Source organism: Ascidiella aspersa, chromosome 8 (assembly GCF_963924565.1).
Source record: "Ascidiella aspersa chromosome 8, kaAscAspe10.2, whole genome shotgun sequence".
NCBI classification, from domain to species: Eukaryota; Metazoa; Chordata; class Ascidiacea; order Phlebobranchia; family Ascidiidae; genus Ascidiella; species Ascidiella aspersa.
Genome location: NC_139454.1, coordinates 6,796,418 through 6,824,276, shown reverse-complemented (window position 1 = coordinate 6,824,276; position 27,859 = coordinate 6,796,418). Strand labels below are relative to the sequence as shown.

Here is a 27,859-nt window from a genome sequence, read left to right as displayed (position 1 = left end):
ACTGCAAAATTAATATTTTTACTAAATAGCTGCGTAAATCGCATACGTTTCTGTTTACTCGCCATATATAAATAAGAAACGGTCGACCTAATTTGTAAAAATACCTTAATTACAAAATATATTTTTACTACTGTATAGTGCAGTTTTGTGATCCGTAATTTTTATCTTAATTTTTTTCCGAGGTATAAGTGTATAAAAAAAATCTAAACAAATTTATAATGCCCTCAAAGCGCACGTTATGAAATCACAATGTTTTGAAGTTACCCAAGCACATCGAACACATGTTGTTCTAACAACTTGACGTTCTGTGTTCTGTCGTTTTGTTAATTGTATAAGCAGGAAAAAAACGTTATTTTGGATTATTTCAGTCAGAGTTTACCCTTTAACTACTCCTTTACTTTTCATATTAACGACGGTTTTGTTAACTATGTTTATTGTTGTTTTTAAATAGAATTATTTTGATCTCTGGTTTAAAATTGATTCGACGTAATGTGCACTCCTTGGAATTATTGAACCGGGTAATACTAATTTACGGAATGATGAATGGTCGGAACGCTCACTAATTTACGGAATGGTCGGAATGGAATGAATAGGGCCTAAACTAAAATTTATTTACGGAATTAACTGTCGGAATGAAGAACGAAGCTGTAGGAAAATAATGAACTGTCGGAATGAGATGAACGAAGCTGTTAGGGTTGGGGTTAGGTTAGGGTTAGGAATGAACTTTCAGAATGAAATGAACGAAGCTGTATGAACAGAATGAACTTTCGGAAAGCTTCGTTCATCTCATTCCGACAGTTCTTTCTATTCCAACAGTTCATTCTGTTCCTACAGCTTCGTTCATTCCATACCGTCAGTTCATTCTATTCCGACAGTTCATTCTGTTCCTACAGCTTCGTTCATTTCATTCCGACAGTTCATTCTGCTCCTACAGCGTCATTCATTCCATTCCGACAGTTCATTCTATTCCGACAGTTCATTCCGTTCCGACCATTCATCAAATTAGTTTCGGCCCTATTCAATCCATTCCGACAATTCCGTAAATTAGTGAGCGTTCTGACTATTCCGACCATTCATCATTCCGTAAATTAGTGTTACCCAATAAACCTTCATACTTAAACTTGTTAGGGACCACCTGAAACAGTAGCTGAATATAAAATTAAAAAAAACATCTGTATTAAGTTTAATATCACCAAAGTCCCCAACACAATGCAAACCCACTGTTTGCTGGTTTAGCAGCATTGCATTCCTGCAGTACCTTGGAATTTTAGCAAACAAATATATTTTTGCGAATCTTTGGTGGCTCCAAATTATGGAATGCAGTGGAGGCTGGTAGTACAACCAATAAGCGCCCTAACCCATAAAGGTTTAATGCCTTAAAGAATACCGTCGCTGGAGTTTACCAGTTGTAAAAAATATACAAAAGTTATGTTTCAAACAGTGTACGAACTCAAGGGAAGGACTATATCATATCAAATGACTATTATAATATTATAAATAGATGTTTTTGTTTAAATGATGTGTAACTTGTATTTTTGTCAAATTGTTTTCAGAAATGTAGGCCATGTAATAAAAAGTTAACAAATGTAGTATAAGGTCCTTGTTAATACTTCTATCTAAACATCATATACTGTCAGACAAAAACAAACAAAATTATGGAAATCCAAAATATAATGGAGGCTTTGGATCTTGGAGTTCTATTTAATGAGATGGACAAACTCGTCAATAATTTTGAAAGCAGTTCAAGGTAATTGTTTATTTTTTTTTCATTTGTCTTAAAAAATATACAAATGTTTAAAAATGCTTTATGTACTGGGCATTTGCAATACTTGAAGACACATACCTTTTGCTGCTGCTTGTAAATAATAAAAACTGTGCTAAATTCTTGTAAAATATAAAATTGTTGTCCTGTGCCAATAAATGTTTAGGCTGATCTTCGAGTATTAAAGCTATTAACACTAGCCTAAACTAGACCCTAGCCACAAAAGTATGAGCTACTTTAAGGATTCTGTTTTCCAAAAACTCTGGTATTTTCCAAAAACTCTGGCAAATTGTTTATAGCTTGACATGTTTTAGATTTTTAGTTTTCACTAAAAAAAATATAGTACAGTATAAGTCCTATTCTATTAACAGTGATGAAGATAACCTGGATGAATCACCAATGAGGCAAACATATTGTTCATTAGACCCTAATAAACCCAGCAAGTCACGCGACTGGATTAAGGTATGTTTATAGTTTACTGCAATTGGTATGATGTGTAGCAATAAATGTGTAATCTGTTGTTCACTTTTTTATTCGCTGAATACTTCAATAAAAATTATTTAGTCTCGAAATATTATATACTTCTTTCTATTTACAACATCATGTTATTTTTAATACTATGGCAAGCATAACCAACAGGAGAAAATTATGCCTAACAAATTTAGTTCAGATTCACTGTATTTATTGGTTTAATTTGATTTAAATTCATTATGGTTATTTTTATATAGGAAATAATAGCAAATGACCAAACTGATTCTGAGGATTCGGATTTTGAGGACATTCAATTTTACCTTCGTTTTCACCAAACATGCAATAAATATGCGGATGAAACAAAAATTGACCCAGATTTGTTTAAATACATGCATTACAGGTAGTTTTCATTGGTTTGTAGTCTTTTTAACAATTTATTGATTTGCTGCTTGATTTTGTTTAGCACTGATATTGTTACTGGAGAGAGCAAGTACAAAAATAATCAAACTGAGCTGCGAAAACCAAAAGGTGTGTAATAATCTTAAACCTGGTGATAACTTATGCACAAGTATTGAATAAAACTAAAATTTAACTGCAATATTAAGAAGTAATCCTTTAGCATTATTGTAACTTAAAATTATAAAGGCAAGTATAAAAAAGCTTGTATAGAAAACATACAAATTATTATTCTTGAAACATAACATTTATTTTTTAATTTAAGCTAATTCAAGGAAAAGTACTTCTGCTATCAAAAAACATGCAAATTTATTTTTTGAAACATGACATTTATTTTTTAATTTAACCTAAACAAGAAAAGATTCTTCTGCAATCAAAAAAACGTACAAATTTAGGTTTTAAACATACCATTTATTTTTTCAATGTATGCTAAATCAAGAAAAGGTCCTTTTGCTATCAAAAAACATACAATTTTATTTTTTAAAGCATACAATTTATTTTTCATTAAACCTAAACAAGAAAGGATTCTTTTACTATCAAAAACACACAAAAAAAGCGTTTTTGAAACATACTATTTATTTTTTAATTTAAGCTAAATCAAAAAAAGGTTTTTCTGCTATCAAAGAAGAGCCAGGAGTTGACGAGGATTTGTTGGACGGTGACAGAAGATCGTTTTACAAGTCTGGCATTTCCGACAAGAGAAAACTAGGATCATCGAAAAAGGCAAATGTGGATACCATTCGCAAAAGGTTATGGAAGTCCATTGCAAAGAAGGACATTCCAAAGGTGATGTCTAAAAATTGACAATTGAATACATGAGTCTTTTTTTTATCAACAATCCCAAACTGGATTGGTAGAAAAAAGCTTAATTGTATTGTACACAAACCTACATTGTTTTAATATTCACAAAAAGTTTATAATTTTATATTTGACAAACAATTAGTATTTTGCATTGGTTTCAATTTTTAACTTTTTTTGAATGTTTTCTATTAAGGCTTATCGACAGAAAAGTCAAAACCGAGCAATCAAAGGAATGCTTTTGAAAAAAGTAAGCAACCTGATTAAAGCATTAATTTTGAATAATTAACCTTATAGAATGGCATTCAATACATAGTAAAAAATAAAAAATATATACTGTACATAAAATTGGACCGCCATCCAAGTCTTTGTAGTAATTTTCCAGTGGATTCTTGTGAGTTTGGAAAATATAAGAAAGTTTGCAAACCCCATGTTGGTAACCATTGACCTAAAGAAAAAAAAAATTTTTTTTTACAAACCTACGTAATTCTAAATGAAACAAAGCAATAGGCATATATTATGTGTATCTTTTTAGCTGATAAAAGAGGCATGCAAACGGTTGAGGGTAAAAGCGATAGAATCTCGTCAGAAGTGTCGCAGCGAAGCAATTGTAAGCCGGGCACGGCGAATGACCAGAGAGGCACAAGTTTTCTGGAAAAAATACAGCAAAGTAGAGAAATCGCAGCGGAAACGCGCCGAAAAGCAAGCCCTTGTACAACGGAAATTAGACGAAGAAATAAGAGAGGTTAGTGTCAACAGATCAATGTAATTTTGCGTTTCAAATGAAACATGAAGTGTGAAAAATATGAAATTTGTAAACTGCCTTAAAAATGATTATATATATAATGTAATATTTTTTTCTTGCTATTATGATGAATAGTTTTGACAGAATTTTTAGCAATTACATACACCTATAATCTTTCATGCTATGTTACACTTTTATAAGAAAAATGTTTTATCTTATTTTGATCAATAATAATTCTTAATTATCAGTTCTACTTGCTAGTGCAAAAAAAATTGTGGCTTTTTTACATTTTTTTCTTTGCCATTCTGGCATTTAATTTAAGTGTTTCTGACCAACATACTGTGAGTGAAGTAGGTTGTGCAATAAGTAGTTATCAGGATTATTAAAGCTTTACTAATTTAAACCCTTTTTAATAACATTTCTTCAGTAAAAGAGTTGTCAAAATTGGTTTTGCATATTGTTTACAGGCTCAACGACAGCGACGTAAATTAAACTACCTAATCACACAAACAGAATTGTATGCTCATTTTATGTGTGGAAAATTGAAGAAAACTCTGACAGGTTTGTATTAATTCAGTATTGTATTCTTGAAAAAGTAAACATTAGTTCGTTTTAACTGGACTCACATTTTTTTCAGATGAAGCAACAAAAGATGAAAGCGATATATTAAATCAACTAGACGAGCCACAATTTGGAAGCAATGGTTTGTTGAACATGTTATGTTCTGATAAATCGCATTTTTTCCTTTTGCAATATTTATAACTGTTTTATTGGTTGTTGTATATCACAAATTTAGTATGTTTTTTAGACGAATATACCAAAGAAAGTGCGCTGGAAAATGCACAGGCAGCCTATGAAGTTCACCAGCAGAGCACAAATGAATTTATTGCTGACAAAGGTTTTTCCATAACTGTTATTTTTATATACAAATCAAGATTTCTTAAATGTTGACGACGCAGTGGACACTGGACAGAATATTTGATTTTTTTTAACAAGAAATTTTCTTTAGTAGGATAATAACTGATCTTATATGGGTCATTCTGCTCATTGTGTATCTGGAAACCCACAATAACACGTACAGCGCAACAATATCTAAAACAGAATAACCTATAATATTATCGTATTAAGACTAATCACAAAATAAAGCCTTGTGTAACCCCATATTTATGCAGTAATATCGACAAAATAAGATCTTAAATCGTCTAAACCTTAACCTGTCAAAAAATTCTGATCTTCATCAGGATAATAAGGCCTTATTGGACGAAAAAACGCCTGAAATTGTAGAGAGAGGGTATGGGACGATGAGGAGCATCGGTCTGGCATTGTCCGTTAGGGTGTCGACAGTTGAACACACTAGTTTTAACGACCCCGTCAGGGCGCCGCTGTTTTAAAACCGGATTGTTTGCCTCTGTTTGAGGTTAGTGATGGGCAATGGGTGGGGTTAGAAGTGGAGTTATGGTTAAAATTATTAGGGGAGTTCGGGAATGGGGGTGTAAGGGTAAGGTAAAGGCTTGTATAGTCCGTATTCTGACCTTTAGGTCTTATTCCAACTGGTTTATAACATTCCGATTTATACGTTATTACTACTAAAGATATCATTCCTATGTTGGTCTTATTTGGAACTTTGTTTTATTTCGACGTTAGTGTTGTTCTACTCTTTGTTCGCAATAAAACATCTGGTTTTGAAACTTCAAAATTAAAACGGCTTAACTTCAAGTTTAACTTCTCACGCCGATCCCTTTCTTTTCCAGACCTCACCGACTTCACAAACTTCCAGCAGCCGACCAAGCTGGTCGGCAAGCTGACAGGTTACCAACTCACTGGTGTAAACTGGTTGGCTGGTCTCTATGCGCACGGGCTGAACGGTATTCTGGCAGACGACATGGGCCTCGGTAAAACCATTCAGACCATAGCTTTTCTGGCTCATCTCAGTGAGGTATTTCGCACTTTATTGGTATCTTCCAATTATAGTTTGGGAAAATGTGATGCTAGTACACCGAGAGGTTTTGTCGAATTAACCGAACTTCTATAGTTGATCTATCAAGGATTTATTTTTAAACAATTTAAGACTAGAAAAGTTTAGCCTGTGGTGAGGATTCTATTTGTGACCACGCACCTACTGGCCCTGTCGCTCTTTATGACTGAGCTGCGCAGGCTCTGTGGGGAGTAGGTTGAGAAAATACACTACTATTTAAGCTAAATACACAACCAGTAATGATATTAAGTTTACTGAAACTTGTATATATACCCAATGTTTAGCCAGGCTAGAAAAACAACTAGCCTGCTATGAGGTTCTGACTCACGACCTCTGGCCATACCGGGACTGGCGCTCTACCAACTGAACTACACAGTCTCAGAGGGGAGCACGTCGCGAAACAACCATAGCACCATTGACTGATGCCTCTTGTTCGTAAATACAACATCAATTGAAGGATAAACAGCCCGTATTTTCAGCAACAGAAACGTACATATTGTGTGCTATGGAGGTTGTGCGATTTTTGCCCTCTTAGCCTGCCAAGCTTAGTGTAGGACGACGGCCCTAGGGTGGCTGAAAATTTTCTAGCCTTGCCTTACAAGCACGAAAATCCTTAATATATCGACTTATGTTGATTAGTCCACGGGATCTTGGTGTCGAAAAATATTCATACACTGTTTAGAAAAAAATTTGTGGCAGTGAAAAATAATAATAATTTGTCTTTTGTATAAATTGAATTATGCAAGTCGTATTGTATTATTTTAGCGCATTGGCATCTGGGGACCTTTCTTGGTTGTAGCCCCTGCTTCTACCCTTAACAACTGGCATCAAGAGTTTGCGAGATTTCTGCCCTCGTTTAAAGTTTTGCCCTATTGGGGAAACGTAAATGAGAGAAAGATTTTGCGTCTCTTCTGGAATCAGGTTGGTTTGATTTTGGCTTGCACTTTACAAGCAATATCTATTTAGTAAAACGTCTTCTTTCGACACCGATAATATAATTTGGTTGATTGCCTAAGGTTTTATTTCTTTATCAAAGTAATTCATAAAACTTTAGTCAAGTAATTTTGCCCCCAAGGTTTGATTTGTCAAGTCGTTTAAAAATTGACTTTGGTGTACTTGGCTTAAGTATATTAAGTTCACTGTTTTTCTCCTATTACAGCAAAGCACGAGCGTAAATTTTCGGTTTAAAACATTTTATAAACATAACACACAAGATTTTATAAACAAAACTTTTATAAACAAAAAAGGAAACAAATATATATATATATATAGTTGATTTGTCGAAAATCAATACAGTTTATGCATAGCGACCTCATCGAGTTTGTACAACAACAGCGTCTTAATCTATCAAACTTATTCGAACATTGTCTTAATTTGTAGAAAGAAAGCAGCAGTGGAACAACTTCGGCCCCTTTCCACGTTCTGGTCACCAGCTACCAGCTGGTAATCTCCGACGTTCGCTATTTTCAGCGCATCAAGTGGCAATATATGGTGCTGGACGAGGCACACGCTCTTAAAAGCACCAGCAGGTATTCTAACCTAAGGACTTGATAATAAAAACAACCGGAGATTTGATTTTACTGTTTTTTAAAACTTATAAAGTATCATGGGCATGGCATATATAAATCATAAATAAGTAGGTATGTAAGGTCACTGGGACGTTTTTTAGAGTCTTTGCTTAAAAGCGATGGTTTAAGTTAGCGGTTCCTTTATGGCGGCTATTTTGGTCAGCAAGAAGTTTTAAACCTGTTTTTATTGTACGAAAAAAAATTAAATTTGAATTTAATTTTTATTAGTCATGGCCTCAATAAATCTATCGACTGCATTCGGCGACCCAACAATGTCAAACAGCGAATCAATTTTGGGTGGAGGAACATTGTATTTTGTGTGTATTTTTTTTGCCTTGTTTTGTCAGCATACGATGGAAGACGCTGCTGGACTTTAACTGCAGAAATCGGCTTCTTCTGACGGGAACTCCAATACAAAACACAATGGCAGAGGTAAATGAGCTGATAAACTAATTTTTTTTCTAGTCACTTGTTTTTTAATTATTGCAGTTTCCCAAAATTATGTTTTTATTACGTTTTTGGACTGATATAAACTTTGTAAAGGGCCGTATTTGTCTAATCTAAATAGGGTAATTAGGCGGCACTATATAAATACAATTTGTCTTTATATAATACCACCTGATACACACTTGTTGCCCTTATGTTACCGTTGTTGGCGTATTTTAATTGAACGTTTTTTTTCGTTTGATTTAATTGTTATCCGCTTGACCTTTATGTAGTTATTGTCATACGACATATACACCACTTAAAGTCTGTGTTTTTCAGTTGTGGGCTCTCCTGCACTTTATTATGCCAACCTTATTCGACAACCACGGCGAGTTCAACGAGTGGTTTTCCAAGGACATTGAGTACCACGCCGAAAACAAATCAAACATCGACGAAAGTAAGATTGATAATATCTTATTAGTCATAAAATAGTACAATATTTTGCACATTAGTGTAAAATTGCTGAGTTTTTATTTCGAGGTGCCGTGACACATTGATTACATGGCAAACAAGTTGTAAGCAATTTACCCAGCAGATGTGAACGCAAAAGATCCTATAATGTCTATATATTCCCATAAACTTTCGGTTGTAGAGATGCTAATGACGATACAATACACAGAATCTCGCAAAAGCAAAAAAATGCATTTACTTAGTTAAAACAGACAAACAATATAGTTTGGGGGAATGGCCTTTTACCTTCTTGGATTCGCCTGTAGCGAAATCTGTATACCCTTTGTATATGATTTGTTATACACTTGGGCATACAGCACGGTTGTCGGTTGGGCATACAGCACGGCTGCGAAGTCGGATTTGAAAGTCGACGAAGTTGTTTTTTTGTTGTTGCTGGAGTCGGACTCGGAACTCTGGACTCGACTATAAGCCACGTAAAACCACCCAAGTCCGAAGTTATAGGCCGCAAACTGTAAATTGTAAAAGTGTAATAACAAATGGTGGAAACTACTTGAACAGATTTATAAAATAAGTTAACAAGGGTCTTGTTAAGTAAGCGACATTACCGTAGTAGATCCTTGACAAAATGTCCCTTGTATTGTTAAAGTAGATCTTGTTCAGTGTGTTCCGATAATCTGGCAAAAAAAACTTTGTTTTAAAAGTATTTGAATGTACTGAGTTGCTTTACCAACTGAGCTACGGAGGCTGGCGTGGATGAATCAAATGATACCTCTATGTGTGGATTACTTAACATCAGCTTTACTTTATTTACGTAAATGGGTAAAATACAGGCGCGGCAACGTCTTTTCCTATCCCTGTTTACACGCTCAGAGCACCTCTCGAGACTTCACATGATCCTCAAGCCCTTCATGTTGCGGCGTCTCAAGTCCGAAGTCGAGCACGAGCTCACAGATAAGATCGAGGTACGCGTTATGTGCCAGCTTGCGCCGAGACAGCGACGCCTCTACGACTCGCTGCAAAAGAACATTACCCTGCAAGAACTGCTTAAGTAAGAGCCTGGACCACTAATATGTTTTTTTGCGTTTTTTCGGTCGGCTTTTGGCAAGCTTCTTTTGTATACGAATTAGTCGCCTTCAGCTTTTTATTTAAAGACCCTTTTATACCAATCTTATACCCGAAAACACTCTTTTTAAACTAATCTATTGTTTTAAACTCCTGTTTAAGGTAACCTAGTGTGCATATACAGTACAATACTCGTATTAAGAAGACATATTAGCCTCTTGCATTTTCAAACAAAATTCGGACCCTTGTTACACCAAACCTTTAGGTAATTTAACCCCTTATCGTAATTATATGACAACGTATATAAACAATACGTGTTTTGCTTGCAGTGTTAAAAAAGTTGGCGACTAGGTACGTTAAAAACATGCTTTTTTGTCGTTTCCGTTCAGAAAAACGACATCTGTTGTCCCAAGCAATGCAAGCGGGAATGTGCTGATGAACCTCGTCATGCAATTCCGTAAAGTAAGATTATTCTTTTTGCTTTCAAAATCTTATTTCCAGGCATTAAATGTGCTTGTGAAAGCCACTACAACAGCGGTCCTTAACCTATGGGTAATTACCCACATGGGCAATTTCAGGATAGCAGGTGGGTAATCAGCTGAACGAGAATATTTAGAATTATGGTTGTAACAAACAAAGTCACAGCTGTAGAAGTGGTAAGTTTCTTTATTACTTACATTTTTTTTGATGTTTTGAGTCCTTTTAAAACAACCAAACAAGCACAAGGATATTTTATCATTTTTAGAATTGTTCCGTCACAGTGATCATTTTTGTGGCCGGTTTTACATATTTCATTTTTATGTGACATAATAGTAATATTTTTCTTGTATCCGCTAACTGCTAGCCTATCTATTTTCATAATCAGTTTGCTGTTGGTGTTTAGTTTTGAAGGTATTCTTAGTGGAGTTGTTCAGAGTAGTATACAGTAGCTTAAAGTGTGCATTTAGAGTTAGTGTTTAGACAAGAAATCTATAATTTGTTGAATAACGGAGTTTTATATTTTTAGTACAGTAAATTAGCAATATTGATAAAATGAGATTTTGGGTAATGGGGCTTTGATCTGGAGAGAAATGGGTAATAAGGGAAAAAAGGTTAAGAACCCCTGCACTACAATTATGTTGAAAAACATGTTTGGGCTTTTAACCCACACTCGAAATACAATTTGGCAATATTTCAAACGTGTAGTAAAAATAGCCGCGTTTCCAAACACATGCTTTCTTTAAAACTGTTCCTAAACAACTACAAAATATCAGCATTAGAGTGAAATGCTACTAATTCTGATTTGTTTCTACATTTTTTATGTTCTAATTATTCTAAGTTTAAGTCCAATTTTAGTTTTTAATCATGCTACTTTTTCTTACGACATATTTATGTTTTTAAGTCGGAACAAGTCCTAAGCTATGTGGGTAAAAACATACTTGACATTATTGATTAAAGGTATTTTAATACTTTTAATTTTAGTTAAATTTCTAGTTTTTAGCCTTTCGCAAATTCTAGTTCCAGTTAAAAAAAATAAATCTAAATCTAAAAAAAAAATGAAAAAAGTCAAGACCCCTCACAAACCCCTCATTTGTCGCAGATGTGCAACCACCCTGACCTATTCGACTCACACGACGTACATTCTTCCTTTCTGCTCTCGGCTGCCACCTACCGCTTGCCTGCGCTTCTCTACCATGAGATTTTCACCGATCTTCTTTCCCCATCCAGACGCAAAATCCTCTATTCCGATTTCAGCGTCCACTCGCCCAGTCACGTACACAGGTCGTTGCTGGCATTTTAGATTTACACATTCGTGTTTGTTATTATATATAACATATTTTTTTATATTACATATTCTTTTTTTTATATTACATATTCTTTTTTTTTATATTACATGTTCTTTTCTTTTTTGCTTTGTCTTGATTTTTTGTAGATTTTTAACCCGTTTTCTTTGTGCGTGTTAAGCAAGTGTCTCAAATCACAATATGAATAAGAGTTTTTTTATTGTGTCACATGATGCTTTAAGTTTGTCAATCTAGTTTTGGTCTTGAAAAAACTTAAAAAAGTCGGCGTCATCAAATCTCAATCCAGAAAAATGTGTGACACAAACCGCCTCTGTTGAGAAAGTTTGGAATTTCTTTCTCGCCATACGAACCGATCAAAACAAGTTAATAAGATGTCCAATAACGGGCAACTACCTAATAGGCAGGCAATTCTAATTCCACCGAAAAGCATTACGTTTTGTTATGTTTAGATCTCTCACTTCAATCGACGGCGAAGAACAATCTTGCTTTTCGTTTATGAGGTTGATGAATTTGAGCGTCGCAGAGTACGCAATGAACTTCACGAAATCGGCCACGACGAGGTACTCGTTTCGCTAAGTGTATTTTCCTTTTGCTTAGATACCATCAGTGTAGAAACATTTTCGCCATGCAGTAACTAACAAGGTTCGATCATACTACTACATGCTAGCAATATTAAATAAATTGGGCAATTACAACGTCAGGGCACCATGTGCTTAGTGACTTATAACAGCAAACATACAATGCCTACCTACACCGGTGTTTCTCAATTGTGGGTCGCGGTTTGATTTTTCTTGATTTGGTCGCCGACGGCATGGTGCACCTGGTTAGCTTTGTTGGGATACGTTTTGAGCCAGATTTTTCTAAATTTCAGAAAATTTAAAGAAGCAGTATGAAGACATGGCTCGCATTAATTAAATTCGAATTTATTTATGCTATTCGTCACATATTTTGTTCACTTACCAAAATGTAAGTAAGAATTACGAGACTCCAAAAACTTTGCCATTCTACCTACGCTTAGTATTTGTTTTGCCGCAATGAAAGGTTGACAAACACTGGTCTACACTAATAAATCAATTACTCAAGGTTAACAGTTAGTAAAACAAAAAATAGTCAAGCTTATAAACTCAATGTTATATTCATTGAAAATATGCTGTTTCTTCAACCATCACCACGGTATCTCTTAAGCAGTTATGATCGCACTAACGAGGTATCAGGGAAAATGGATTAACTTAGTTCAGTGGTTTCCAACCTTTTATGGCTTGCGGTACCCCTTACAAATAATATATAGATTGCGGCACCGCTATAAGATTTTTCCGTAGGTAGTTCACTAGCATGTCACAATAAACGGAAGTGGGACAACACTCATCAACTCTATACAACGTAGGAAGTTATAATTGCATTTATTCAACTCTAGTCTTACACAAAAAGTTGTAAGAGTTAAGCAAAAATCAGATTCCTAAAGATTCTCACATATCTCCGTCACCCTTGAGCAACCCGGTAGAGAACCACCGCCTTAGTTATATTATATCATTGGTCGTTTGTACCACAGATATTCTTTGATTCCCTATCTTAGCGCTGCGCTATATTTTAAACCTTAAACCGACAAAACGCAATTTTCAGGTTCGACCACTGCCGAGAAACTCGCCGAAAGACAAAGGCTCGCTTACGGGCGCACTTCTGGGGCCTCGACGCTCCCGAAAAATTCACCGACACTTTCCCACATTTCGTGAGCAACCAGCTTTCAAGCAACAAAAAGCAACCTTTGTGCGAGGCGAATCGAGAACCAACCATCAACGGCGGCTTAACGTTGTTGCTTCCCACCTTCGTCGACCGTTTTAAGGCCGCTTCGAGCCGCAGCGTTTTCTCGAGTTTTGTTTTCTGTCGTCGACGTTACGAGCCTTTCTTTTTCGCCCACGTCAACTGTGACGTCACCAGCCTTTCGCAATCCGACCGGAGCGGCGGCCCACCTGCAACTGGAAAGCGGAGGAATACTGGTGCGCAGGAGCTGGTCATCAACTTGAAAAACCAGGTTTTGCCTGTTCGTTTGCCTGTTTTAAAAATAATAGCTTTGAAAAGTTAAAAGAGATATTGATTTTAAATATCTGTAGAAAATTTACGATTAAAAACACCGTTTTGAAAACAAGTAACTTTGAATTCGGTAAAGTTAAAAGAGATATATTTTTTTTAAATATAAGTGAAAAATTTACGATTCAAAGGCTGATTCAGCAGTTTAGGTTCGTTAAGAGGGATATCATATTTTGTGCACCACTACCTAAATTACCCAATACCCACACAAAATACCCTAAAAGGAACATTTTTCCCGATTTATTTTCGCCGCTATATAATGATTGTTCGTATGTTCATCGAATAATCCGGTGTTTTCTAAGTATTCTTAACGCGCAAAACTGCAAGCTTATAATATGTCTGACATTACGCTAAAACAGTCAAGTAATAAAAAAACATTTTGCTTTTATTCTTATGCTACTGTTGCCCTAAGCCCTAACGAATATAATGAGTAGTTTGGGCCCAAAGCTGTATAAAGTTACAATACCTCGTAGGTTTTTTTTATTTAACCCACTTAAAATAACTTTACTAATCGTTACAAAGGTATATCGTTTGTGTTTTGTAGAGTCTTGACGACATGTTCCAGCAAAGAGTTGTGGCCGACCAGTTGACTTGCCAACCTCTTTCGGCTCCCAAACTGATCAAAGACGTGGCGAAGGCAAAGGTGGGCGTTTAAGTTTGTCTTTTTTAGCCAAATGTGAAAACTAGTCGAATTGACTCTGCAAGTTTATCTGCATTAGATGTGTGAAATGTTACTTGACCCGTTTAAGTTTGCTTTACTAACCTTACTTGTGGTGGCTTAATGTTTGCCCGTAAAAAATAAAAATACCATTTTTTATCCAATAAACTGATATACGTAGAAAACATTTGCAGAAAAATCCTTGTCTGATGTACAGAAACACTGCACGCTTTCCGAAAACGATACTGTACAACTGCAATTTATGTCATCGTTACAATTTATGGCGATTATTGTGATTTGTCGAGCGCCAATAAAACCAGGTCTTGGAGCCGGTAAAAAATAACCTGACTCCGATTCGACTATGCCTCCGGCTAAATGTGCAATTTCGTCAGTCCCGAGTCTGGCTCCGACTCTACGTAATGTATTTCACTATTTACGTAACTAAAATAAGGCAGAAATTCATCAATCCACTTAAGGCGGTGTCATAATTGATCCACTCACAATACATGTTTGGAAAATATTCCACCATATAAGCCTACTATCCCACCTTACAACTCACAGTTGGCGGTCATATCAGTTCTAAAACATGGTACTGCGCACGTCGGACTCTGGCCTCGGGTAGCCTTACGTTGTCTTACTCGAGTCCCGAGTCCGACTCCAGCAAAACAAACCGATTCCGTCGAGTTCCGAGTCCGACTCCGACTCCACAGCCCTGACTAAAACTGTCGTTAATTGCCCAGGTCTACTGTTACGTGCCCGAAATTTACTGCAACGAGAGGAGCGCGGCTCACAAGCTGCAGCAAGCCAATTCCCTCATGAGGGGAAACTGCTTCGAAAACTTCAATCCGATTTCCATTCCAGGTTTGTTTGACTGGGACGCTTACTTAAATTATAAGGCCACTACAATCATTACTGCCGGAAGAAAATATGTGCCTAGGTAGATTTGAAAAATGTTTTCCAACTACAACCTAAACTTGTAGTCTGACTGTTAGTAAAATCTTACGTTTAAAAGTCTTAACTTTTTTGAGGTATATTTTATCGGTCTTTCGTATTTCTTTAGAATCTTGTTTAATTTATACTTAAATCACAACCTGAAAGGATTTTCAAAGGTGTATTTCTCGGAATACACTTTCGAAAGTTTTTTCTATTTTTTATTTTAATCGGTTTTTAACCACATGGTACGCGATAATCTTAGTGTCGTATTGTAATGGCGAGTATGGCTTTTTAAAGGTAAAGTGTATCCCTGTGTAGAGTATGCACTGATATGTAATGTAGCTTGATAGTGAATTGCGAAGTCAAGAATGTCAGGTAGGTCGATATCATCTTGATTAAGACGTTTCGATACGAGCTTGTATCATCGTTCAATTAATGTTGTCATCTTAAGTAAATGTGTTCTAACGTCTTAATCAAAATGATGTTTGCAAATTCATTTAAAAGTGTATCCCCTTTTAACAGACCGGGAGCGGCTGGTTAGCGACAGCGGGAAGCTTCTAGCTCTCGATATGCTCCTCCGGAGGTTGAAAGATGGAGGACATCGGGTCCTCATCTACTCCCAGATGACAAAGATGATCGACCTCCTCGAGGTACCCAAGCCCTGGTCTCTTATTGGCATTATTTTTTACTTGCAGGAGTTCTTAAAGTGGGGTCTCTGGACCCCTTGGGGGTCCGTGAAATATTTTTAGGAGGTCCGTGACAGCCTACTTAACGTATTAGTGTATATTTAAGAAGTACTTAATTCGAAGAAACAGTTTAACTCAAAATAAAACAGTTTTGTACTGAATGTGGGACTATTTAGACTCTATTTCACTTTACACTGTTGGCCCGAAATCAGCAAATTTATGAAGTCTATTTATATTGTGACGTCCATTTATGACGCCCTTTTTTGAAATTTCTTGCCTACCGTGGTGCACGCGAAGCAAAACAAAACTTTAGGGATCCCCGTCAAAAAAAGTTTAAGAACCCTTGCTTTAAAGCTTCCCCGATCAGTGTTGCGAAAAGGGAATTACTTCTGTACTAAAAAGCTTATTGCTTGCAAATGGCTGAATCCGATTTGGTTGTTTTGCCGTGTTATTGATTTTTGACTAAAAACAGTGATAAACTGGACTTTGTATAGACATGCTGTTGCTACCAGGCATAGTATACCAAACATAAGTTATTATCGCGTCATTCCCTGATGAAGGCTTTTTGAATAGTTAGCCGAAACGTTGGACAAACAAATATATACCGGAAGAACTTTTTTAAGTGGACTTTGTATGTTTGGAAAATGCTTTTACTTTGGCTTGAGTTATACTACAATCAGAGTTGGATCAATTACAATTATATTAATACCTGTAATTATTTACATCAATTCCAGTTTTTGGCATTGAAACTTCAATTTTCTCAATATCAATGTATTGAGCCAAAATTTTAGCAAATTACAATTACAAGTAGAATTACACAGAATGAAATGCCTCAATTACATTACAAATCAATTACATTAAAACCTTTAATTAATTAGATAAATTACAAATTACAATAGATCCAAATCTGCTTCAAATGACTTTTTTGTTCGAATTTCCTGTTTGCAGTTATGAACAAGTCGTCGTTTTTCCGATGTATTTGACAAATGTCTTTAAGGCAGACTTCAAAGCTAAACAGTGATTATTTTATTCAAATTGACGCCAAAACTATAGTGTGTGCGCCACTCCTATCTACATTTAAACACCTGAAAAACGTTGAACCCATGACCTTTGAAAAGTTGACCCCCGACCTTTGAACCGCAGGAGTACATGGTGCTGCGACGTCACACCTACGTCAGACTGGACGGCTCGTCGCGCATTTCGTCACGGAGGGACACTGTGGCCGGTTTCCAAGCGCGAAACGACATCTTCGTCTTCCTGTTAAGCACCAGGGCAGGTGGTCTGGGTATCAACTTGACAGCGGCCGACACTGTGAGTTAAAAATTGCGACTCGTTCCTGTTTTTATTCTTTTAATTTGGCCCAGAGTTCAGAGATTGAGAGAGAAAACTAAAGAAAATGCTATTCGACATGTATTTGTACACCGATAATGGCATGAGGTATGGCCGAAACTTTGGTAAACAGCAAAATTTCGATTTTATCGAATATAAATAATGGCTTTAGTGTTTTTGGTAAAATCGCCATTATTGTTCTTCAAAAGGCCCAAAGCACATATCGGATAGGTGTCAGTACCTACCCCACTCAAGAAAGACTTTTGATGATTATTAAGGGCTTCTGTTATGTTCTTTAATTTTTTTAAATAAAAAAAGCTAAAAATGGTTCTAAAAAGTTCGTTTTTTCAGCATCAGTTTTTTGATCACTGTCTTCTATTATTAAGCGGAATGATGCCCTACAAACTACGTTAGCAAAAGCTGTAGAAAATGAACTGTTTTCATCATGCGACAATAGTGTTGCGTTGATAGCTTTATTCAGTCGGTGATTTTAAATTACTTCCTTTAAGTTAAAAGGATAAACAAATTGACTTTCGGGCATTTTTGTCATCTTTTAGTACATTCCGTTTTGTTGGTATCGTATTTTTACTCAATTTTTCGGAGCTTAAAACGTGTAGCTTTTGTTACGTTAAATTTTTAGAGAATTCGTTTTTATTTTTATCAAGATTTCGAAAGTGACAACTGGCTTTGTACAAAAGTTCAACCGTTTTAAAGTCTTGTCTAAACAATGTTAACACTCCTATAGCCCGTTGCATGTTCCACCTGATACGAATATAAAGCAAAACATAACCACGACAACATATTCACAATTTCCAGGTGATTTTCTTCGACAGCGACTGGAACCCGACCGTGGACCAGCAGGCCATGGACAGGGCGCACCGACTGGGTCAGACCAAGCAGGTCACTGTATACCGCCTGGTGTGCCAGGGCACCGTCGACGAACGGGTGTTACAGCGTGCAGAGGAAAAGAGCGCGGTAAGGATTTTTTGTTTTTCGAATCGCTGTTGTTTTATTGATTTTTTAATGACTATGCTCCCAAGTCATTGGTTCCCAGACTTTTTTGGCTTATGGCACCTCTCAAATAATAACTAGATTTTAAGCACCCTGTCTGGAATTTTCGTTATGTTACCATAAGTGGAATCTATTTAGGGAACAACACAAGCAACTTAAAACATGTATGAAAATGTCATTTGATATAATGGTCTCGAATCGTAGAGAAGCCTACAAATTGAGCACAATTCAAATTCTCAAAATACCTATCGGCACCCTTGAGCATTAAAAATGGCACACAAGGGCGCCGCGGCACCCCGGTTAAGAACCATTGGTCCAAGGCGTGCATTTTTCACAAAACAGTCTCGGTTCGAGGCTTTCCGCTACTTAAGTCAGATCCCGGTCAAAGACACTTTTGTCACAGCCCATCGGCCTTTGTATCAGTACCTGTTTTTTTATGTCTTATAAATTGTAGTTAAACACCTCAAGCAAACTGTAATTTTTGCCAAAAGACACCTAAAGTTCAGATTATTTTGTTCTCGCATTTAGTCTTTTTTATTTATGCCTAGTTCAGTTGAAAACACCAACACATAAAGTTTGCCTTGTCATTTAAATACTGCATAAAAGTTTTTCTTAAGGGGACATTGAGAAAAAACTCGCTTTATTAGATAAAAAGCGACTTTGAAATAGCGCCAATTTTTTTAACTTCATTAAACTACTCAAATTGATTGCTTTATCTGTATGATTAGAAAAGGATTACCGCAATGTGTTCAACATTGCAAATTGTCCCCAGATTCAAAACATGGTGATATCAGGAGGCAGCTTCAAGGCAGACAGCTTGAAACCGAAAGAGGTCGTCTCGTTGCTGCTAGACGACCAGCAGATGGCGCGAGAGTGTAAGTATCGACCCTAGCATAGTTACAGGCTTCTCATGAAATAAGCTATTGCTGCCAGGCATAATGTATAACCGAGTGTTGCTCATCCAGCAGTTTTATTATAAACAATCGACGTTTCGACGTCCTATACAAGACGTCTTTTTGATTATAATAAAACTGCTGTATGAGCAACACTCGGTTTTACTGGCTTTTGGTAGGTTAATCGTTTTATGCGAATGAACAGTAAAACGGCTTAAAACAACCGAAAATAGCTCGACCTTACAACTAATAACTTGAGGCTTGGGGCGCTGCTTTCGTGAATTGGTCTTTCAAAGATCAAAGTTTCACTGTTTTTCTTTCAAAACGTTTTTTATTCAGTGCACCAAAACCGAGTTGGATTCGGGCAAAAATCAAGATAAAACGCTAAAATGGACATATGTGCCAAAAATTTCACGTCTACCTATCTTCTGCATGCCAGAAGGTTTTGTGACACACAGCTCCCATAATATAAATACAAAATGTTCACTTTTTGTTTGTGCGTTTAACAGTCAACGAGATGGGCGATACCCCGGGCCGCAAGTTTGTGATTGGAGGGCGAAGAGGAAAGAAAAGAGGAAGAAAAAGCAACCGGGAGAAGGTGACTTACACTCATTACTCGATTCATTGTTTGTACCTACCGTAATTTTTTGGTAAAATTGCCCAAAAAACGATTTTTTAGCTTATAATTTTATGCTCAATTGACCTTAAGTTTTTAAATACGCTTTTTTTAAGAATTTTATTTATTTATATTTATCCCTAAAAGGTAATTGGGCGGCCTTGTGGTAAAAATTAGTTTACTTAGAAAACTTAGTTTTATTTCGCATTTGGCAAAACGTTTCGGACGCTTAGGCCAAAATAATAAAAAAGAAAGTTTCCTTGAAAACGGCTCCAAAAACGTGACTTACACTTATTACGTCAGTTGTTCTTAACCTTTTTATTGTCGTGGCCGACTTTTGTTTTGAAGATATTTCGTGGCTCACTTCTTAAACTTCTTCTTAAATTGGTTATAATCAAATGAAATGTGTAAGAAATCAAGAATAACTTCAAAATGTGGAAAGAAGAAAAACATTTTATAATAACCCATATATAACGCAACTGTTAATGCGACGCATGAGAATGTACTGTAAAATAAACTAAAGATTTAAACATACAAAACTAAAATTTTCACCGACTTTCCTCTATGGTCCATCCCGCAGGTTAAGAACCTATGTATTACTCGATAAATTGCTTGTTCCTAATTTTAAATTATAGGTTATTTTGCTTTTTAACTTGCAAAGCTTTTATGCATGACCCTTAATTTTTGTAAACTTTTTTTAAGAATTTTACTTCTTGTTATTTTTATTTTAACATATTTAACACTAAAATCTGAGCGGGCTGCCTTGTGGTAAAAGTTAGTTTACCTTTAAAACTTAGTTTTCTTCGCATTTGGCAAAACGCTTTGAACGCTTTTTAATAGGGTAAAAATAAAAATAAAGCTACCTTGACAAAAAAACGGCTCCAAAACGTCCGAGACTTTTGTATTGGCAATTTTTTTTGATTTGGTCAAAGCACCGTCAATTTAAGTTATTTTAAGAGTAGAAGCTTTACCCTCGGCCTTTTTGAGTTTTTTTGCAAACATAAGTGTTATTCTTACAAATGTACAAAATCTAACCCATAAGCTGAAGAGTCCGGCACTTACAACAAACCGACTGTTCAGTGGTTCCGCAAACTGTTTCTCATGACGATAAGTGTGAAACAAATGAAAATGATGTTACTCAAATGTCGCCTAATTTTACCAAATGGCTTTGGGTCCCATAAATTATGGTAAAGCTAAATTGAGAACCTTGTAATGCAAAGTTTAAATCTAATATGAATGCAAACAGTATTATGGATTTAAAGAATTACAAAAAGTATTATAATGATCTTTTTTAATGTCAATATGTAGGTTTAAATGAAAGTTATTATTACACACACCCCGGTATAGTGAGAACTAATTAATACAAAAATCAATTGTCTACCAAAGGAAATGGAACGCGCCAAGCGCCTGAGGGAGCTAGATGGCGGCTCCACGTCCCCGGCGCCGGAACCCTCGGCCTTCCTGGGGCCCACCGCATCGACCGTTATGCGGATAAGCGGGTCTGGCCAGCCGTCGCGCGAAGCAAGTCCGGCTCCGAGCAGCTTCGCCGATTCGAACACACCGAGCGAGGTAAGGTTTGAGCAAAGTGACAAAAGCCCGCCTTCTGATATGCGACAAGCCCGACCTTTACGACTTTCCCAACTTAATAACCCAGTTCAAACTTGACTAGTCGAACACCACAGGTCCATCCCATCTCTTAAAGTACCATTCTTTTGTGTCTAGCTTGAGAACTCGGAGATCTAGAGTCAAACCCGAAAACTCGTTCGCAATCACTTTCATTTTTACTACTCGGATAAACCAGTTTGATCCGATTACTTGGATGAGACGAGTCCAGCTTGAGTACTTTGTTTTTTAGATTTTGTTGTCTGTTTTTTAGCCATTTTTTTCCAAAACCAGTAGTTGTACAAATTTAACACTCAACAGCCATTTTTTGACCTGCAATTTAGACAAAATATTTTGTACTGATAATGAAACGCGAAGGTCTACAGATTTTCCATTGCGATCGCATTACACTTCAAAAACACTAACGAAAAACACTTTTAACAAGAATTTATTTTCAGCTGTCCTGCGATGGCGACAGTCGTGGTGCGGAGGACGAACCCTTGATCGTTGTTGACGAGTTGCCTCCGTTCGACTCACCCCCAGCCCCAGGTAAAATCACATAATAAAAAATGGTCTGACAAATGGACAGTATGTTGGACAAAATGCACCAGGTGTTAACTTAAACCTTTAAGAGCCGTTAAACCAGTGTTCTTAACCGAGGCCATTTTTAATGCTCAAGGGTGCCCCGACATATTTGGGAATCTTTCAGAGTCCCCTACAACTTTTTTGTAAGATTAGAGTGGAATAAATCCAATTATAACTTCTTACGTTGTATAGAGTTGATGTGTGTTGTTCCAGTTCCGTTTATTGCGACATTCTAGTGAATTACCTACGGAAAAATCTTATAGGGGTGCCGCAATCTATTTACTACGAAGGGTGCCGCTAGCCATGAAAGGCTGAGAAATTCTGCGTTAAACCACGGTTTCTTAAACAGGGCTCCATGAACCCCTTGGGTGTAGGTAAACTAGTTTTAGCAGGGTCCATGAAGGCCTAATTGAACTATTAGTTTATATTTAAGCAACAAATTTTCCAAGAAAAGATTAGGCTGTAATTATTAATAAAACGTTTTTGCATTGAATATATTAAGACTTCATTTCATTTCACATTTGTGGAAAATTTGAACTATAATATATTGGAAAGAACAATATATATTTGGAGTTAAAAGTCTTTCCTAAAACAATATATATATAATACATGATATAATATGTGATATTAAAGGGCGCAACTTTATGGAATCCAAAACCAGCAAGTTTCTGGACACTGTTCCGCTGACACGTATATTAACAAGTTAAAAAACACTAGCAAAACCAGTATCAGACATTTTGTTAAAGAAAAATATATATTTTTTTTCCTAAAACAACAAATTCATGCCCGACACATCTTTTTAACTAAACTTAAATTCTCTGCAAAGTTTGTTATTATATGACGTAAAGAAATGCTTTTTCGTCGCAGATGTACGGCGCGGGCGCCGCGGTAGGGGGCGACCCCGGATCCGGCCCCTGGTGCCCCGGAAGTCCCACTTTATGACACGCACCACTACCTCGCGGTCACGTGCTTCACGCAGCAGAGGTGAGGGAGAAATCTTGTTTTTACAAAATAATCGTTAAAAAGTTATGACAGTTTAAACTTTAAAGCAGGGCTTCCTAACCTTTTTTACACCGTGGCTCGCTTTAAAAGTTTTGAGAAATCCGTAAGCTCCTACTTTTTTTTTTTAACCTTTTGTTGAACATAAAACACATTGCGGCTTGCGCACTCCTTTGTCATGTAGATACAGGGAAGCCGGAGCGATTTCAGGGCAAGGGGGGATTTTTTTTTTGCATTTTTCCGTAGCTTAAGCCCTACTCCTTCTTTTGTTCTATTGTTCTCTTTTTTCTAAACAATAGAAAATTTAAGAAACTTTTAGTACTCGGCTTGAGCCAAGTTTCTTATAAAAAAATGCGTGTCCAACACTGCTTTATGATTTCCGTCGCATAATATTTAACGTTGTGAAAGTAATATATCATTTTATTATCATCCCCCCACCCCCTTGCCCCCCTTAGCAGAGGGCAGGAGGGGCGCTTGCCCCCCCCCCCCCCCCCTAATAGCAATATATATTTCCCAATTGCGTAAAAACAATGCTATTTCAAATTTAAACGTTACGTTGAGTACTGGGCGCACAATTGTAAATTCAGTTTACTTGTAGAACCCTAAATTAGAATACTGTATATTCTTTACTTGTTTATCAGCCGCCTTTATTTTCAACACAAACCCTTTTCCTCATGGATAGGTTAGTTACTAGGTTTGTTGGACAATTCAAACCCAGTTGCGTTGTCTCGAAATTCGTGGAAAATTTAGCACTTAAACCTTGCTTAGTTCAAATCGCGCTTTTCTCCCGAAATTTGTGGAAAATTCAGCACTTGAGCGTTGCTTATAACAGGACGGGCTGTTTGTTTGTCAATTCAAACCCAGTCGCGTCGTTGAAATGCGAAATCCCTAGAAGGCACTTGAGCGTTGCTTATTTTAAATCGTACGCTTTTTCGTCGCGCTATAGCTCGCTCTGTTAACCGCAACAGAAGTGGGATGTTTAGCTTGGAGCGATTCCATTGTAAACGTTTTGGGGGCGTGGCGCCACCTCCAGTGGGCGTTCCCGCTTAAATTCACTCCGAAGCGCTCGATTTGGCAACTCCCCTAAATAACTGAACCATGTTTTTATGCGGCTTCATTTCGCATCTCTAGGCTGATAAATTTTAATGAACTGTCCCTACTCGGTGTTTTCGCGAGGCCTAGAGTTGGCGTCGTGTAAGGTATACGCCCACTTGCTAGCAGACCCGTTTTCGTTCCTGTTAAGGCTATTGCGACATGTGTCTGGGTTTCGCCGCTTCAGGAACTATCAAAGCTGTTGTGTCAACATCAGTTGAAAGTTATTACGCAATCTGTTATTTTGAACGGCGGGTACAACCCCTAGGTAGCAATCCCCGTGCGATTTCATCGAAGGGAACCCAATACTACTGTTTATTTGTACTATTCGCTTCGCTGAGTTTAAACAAGTATGGCGCAGTTTAACGACTGTTTTCGTCACAGTTAAGTGTTAACTTATCGTTGGGTATTGTTGACCATTGCTTGATACATCATCAGGCCTACAATGGAACGACCGGCCTTGAAATTCATGTCGTGAAAATTTTGCAACTTAAGTTAAAGTATATATATTTGAGTTAGGTATATATACCGACATTTATTATACCTTGGGTCCTTTTTTAAATTATGGCCTATTTTGCTTCAGGTGTAGAATTAATGTAGTCTTAACTGTAACGCGCAACTTTAAACCTAGTTCTTTTTGCTATGTGCTGTATAATTAACCGACAACTTAAACGCGAAAAAACGTTGTTTGGTAATGAAAAAATATATAATATACTAAAAAAGTTTTAAACACATCAACGAATTTCTTTAAAATAAAATCTAAACGTTGCGAAACCTTTTCAATGTCAAAGTGAAAAAAATCTTCCACCGAGATGAGTTTACCAATTATGTCATGTCAAGTAACCTAATGGTTTAACTTAGCTTTTGCCTTATAAAGTAGTACACGCTACTGAAAGACAAATGGTCTCAGCAAAAGTCCTATATACTGTTCGACATAACAACTCGTTAATTTTTCAGGTGGCCGTCGTGCCGGTCGAAAGGCGTTCAGTGGCAGAGCGGCAGCTATGGCAGGTGCCAGGGCTGGAATGGCAGCCGCCTCTGCCGCGGCATTTGCTGCTTACGGATACAACTTACCAAGTAAGATTTACGCACACTCTTCATAAAATAACTAACGGTACTACAGTATGTAGCTGTGTATTGGAGTGTGGAACTATGTCGTTTTTTACTGCGTCAAATTCTTAAAAAGTCAAGAACCACTGCTTTGGACAATTGATTTTGAGAATCTTACCAGTTTGCTGATTAACATCGCTACCGCCGATTTGTACAAAATCAACAAAAATTATTAAACTTGAATTTTCATTCGCCAATCCCAGTCCAACTCTTTTTATACTTTAAATACTTCACGGAACATCACAATGGATGTATCTAAAACCATATTTAAAACCCACTATTTGAGTTTAACTCACTAATAATTAAAATAATAATATATCCTGGACTTGCTCGTGTTCTCGAAAACTGCAACGTTCCCTTCTTCCCATGTTGTTTGAGTACCGTGGTTGATAAACCCGGCTCTAAATAAACAATGTGAACTCCTACAACCCACTACTGAGTTCACAGCAACACAAAAGCAACAATATTTTGCAAACGTTTTTTAGCCGCGTCATCATTTACTCACATCTCGGCATGCTGTGTCATTGTCGATCCACTCGTGACGTCACTGAGCCTAAAAACAACCCCTCTCCCCCTCTGAACACACAAACACAGTCTTATATTGCTAACTGTCGGACATTCCAATGATAACGCGTGTGTACTTAAAAGTTCGACCGTGGTAACTCGAACCTTACAGAGGGTCAACAAGTTTGTTTGGGTGCCCAGTGTTTATGCGGGCTTGTTTGCGGCTTCTGTTAACCGGCTATTGCTGGCTAACCCCAGTCTGGTCATTTCTCCTTGCCTTTTGTGTGAATGTCGACTCGCTGAAACGCTATACGGTAAAGTCACTTGGCCTTCCCGCAAACGAAATTTGCACCAATTTTGGTTGCAAACCAATCGCTGGTGTCTTTACATGAAATGGGCGCTTAGTCGCAAATCTGATGCAGGTTACCAATCAAAACCTACTTAATTGATCTTTATACCGCCTGAATTAAACGTTGCGATTGTAATAATGTGTTTTCTGATGCGAAAGAACTCCATTTAGTTAAAAATGGGTAAACACATGTTATTCTTTTCAGAATGTAAATTGCAAATATTCGTATGCTATTTTTATTTAGATTGCAAAAATTTACCCATAAGCCGTTACGACCAAAAGTTTGAATGCAAACTCTTTAGTTTCGTCTGAGAGACTAAAAATGCCGTTGGACAAAATACAATTTTTGGTGAAATCCGAATTAGATTAGAACTAGAATTAAAGCATACAAAGAAATCACAAATTCGATTATAATTAGAATTAGTCGCGTTTTGCTATAATTCATTGAAGTAGAAAACTATTCCGGTTGTGTACATTATTGGCCGGCGGTCGTTTCACTGAGCAGTGCTAGTCAAATAGCGCCGAAACACGTGCAGGGTCATAATATTGACGCGCCGTCGCGACAAACCATTTCTCAACACTGCTTATGTTCGGCGGTGGCTGCTTTTAGGGGGAAGGTGTACTCGCTAATAGCCAGTCTGCCAGCCGATCCTATTCATACCTCTGTCGCAATTGTGTAGCTCCGGGAGGCGCTGCTACTCTTGTTGTTTTGTAGTGGTGTGGTGACGCAAGTAACCGCTGAAAACGCGCGGCTCGGGCCTATCAACAAAAACTGCCCACTAGCAAGCCAACGTCTGCGCGTTAGTAATCCGCTGTTCGTCTTGGATTCGTCATATATGTCCGCTGTATAATTTTGTCTTTGAATAAGCCCACGCGCCCGAAAGACACGTGTTGATTTTGCTGCAATGCTGGTTCAGTGAAATAAACGACACTTGTGCAATCTCAACCTATCTCGATTTGAGTTTCCCACATAAAACTCGCTTTCTTATATCACCACTTATTTATAGAAAAAAGTCACTGTCACCCGGTTTTACAAAATCAATACTAACAAAAAAATCGTAACGGCTTTTTGCTATGTTGTGTCTTAAAATAGCTTCAATGTCATTATATTTTCCCTAGTGTTTTGACAGCATTATAGGAGGTATACAACAATTATTTTAACGAATAATAATTGGTCTTCGATCCACTGTGTGGCTCAAAAAGAGGTCAATAAGTCCAATGACTAGTAGTGCTTTAAGTTGCGATATCAAACGCCTCTAAAAAGTAGGTTTATAGGGGTAAGCCTTTTTTGTACAACACCTCTAAGTTGATCGTCATTTCCTTTGCGTGCAGTTTGTTACCTCCATTACCTGCCAGTTTTGTCAAAAAATTAAAGCAAACACGATGAAGCTTTACGGATTTAATAACTTTGTCGTTCAATCGACTTTCGTATTCGGTGAAAACCACGTCTGTTTTTGTAATCAGATTCGAGCGGCGGTTCGTGACGAACTGAAAACGACCTTCAACTTCTTCGAGGTAATCCTGGAACCGCGAACGCCGCTTCCTTGGGGATAAAGCAAACACGACAGTTGCGCTGCGGGGTGTACATTCAGCGACCGACACTGCAACCCGGATGCGGCACATTACCTGTCGAGGCACGCTGTAGTTCCGCGTGAATTGGCCGCGATTGAACCACGACGGGATGTTTGATTGCGCTTCGCTGTGGTATAGTTTCTATAACCTGGATCTACTTGTTGCTTTGTCTGCTTTCGTTTCCGGAGAAAGGGAGGATTTGTTTCATTACCAGGAGGAAAAATTACTGAACTGTTCCAGTTTTGCTATTTCAGTAAAATCGCCCTTGAAATTGTGTTTTCCCGTATGTGACAATAAATACATTGCTGCGTTGAAAA

General features: G+C 37.1%; 1 protein-coding gene across 1 annotated transcript; it reads left to right on the top strand.

Moving 5' to 3' along the window:
* The first annotated feature begins 1,563 nt into the window (after window positions 1-1,563).
* Window positions 1,564-27,859, top strand: LOC146135567 (chromatin-remodeling ATPase INO80-like). Its single transcript, XM_083395273.1, has 32 exons — window positions 1,564-1,747; window positions 2,134-2,224; window positions 2,491-2,633; window positions 2,697-2,761; window positions 3,282-3,475; window positions 3,684-3,737; window positions 4,023-4,232; window positions 4,700-4,793; window positions 4,870-4,935; window positions 5,041-5,130; window positions 5,984-6,168; window positions 6,973-7,128; window positions 7,588-7,736; window positions 8,123-8,207; window positions 8,541-8,658; window positions 9,543-9,720; window positions 10,124-10,196; window positions 11,314-11,495; window positions 11,968-12,078; window positions 13,139-13,547; window positions 14,148-14,246; window positions 15,002-15,122; window positions 15,717-15,844; window positions 17,024-17,191; window positions 18,026-18,184; window positions 18,993-19,095; window positions 19,623-19,711; window positions 21,116-21,298; window positions 21,790-21,880; window positions 22,784-22,900; window positions 24,965-25,084; window positions 27,435-27,859. The coding sequence occupies exons 1-32, from the start codon at window positions 1,656-1,658 to the stop codon at window positions 27,452-27,454; spliced, it is 4,143 nt and encodes a 1,380-aa protein (XP_083251399.1). The 5' UTR covers window positions 1,564-1,655; the 3' UTR covers window positions 27,455-27,859.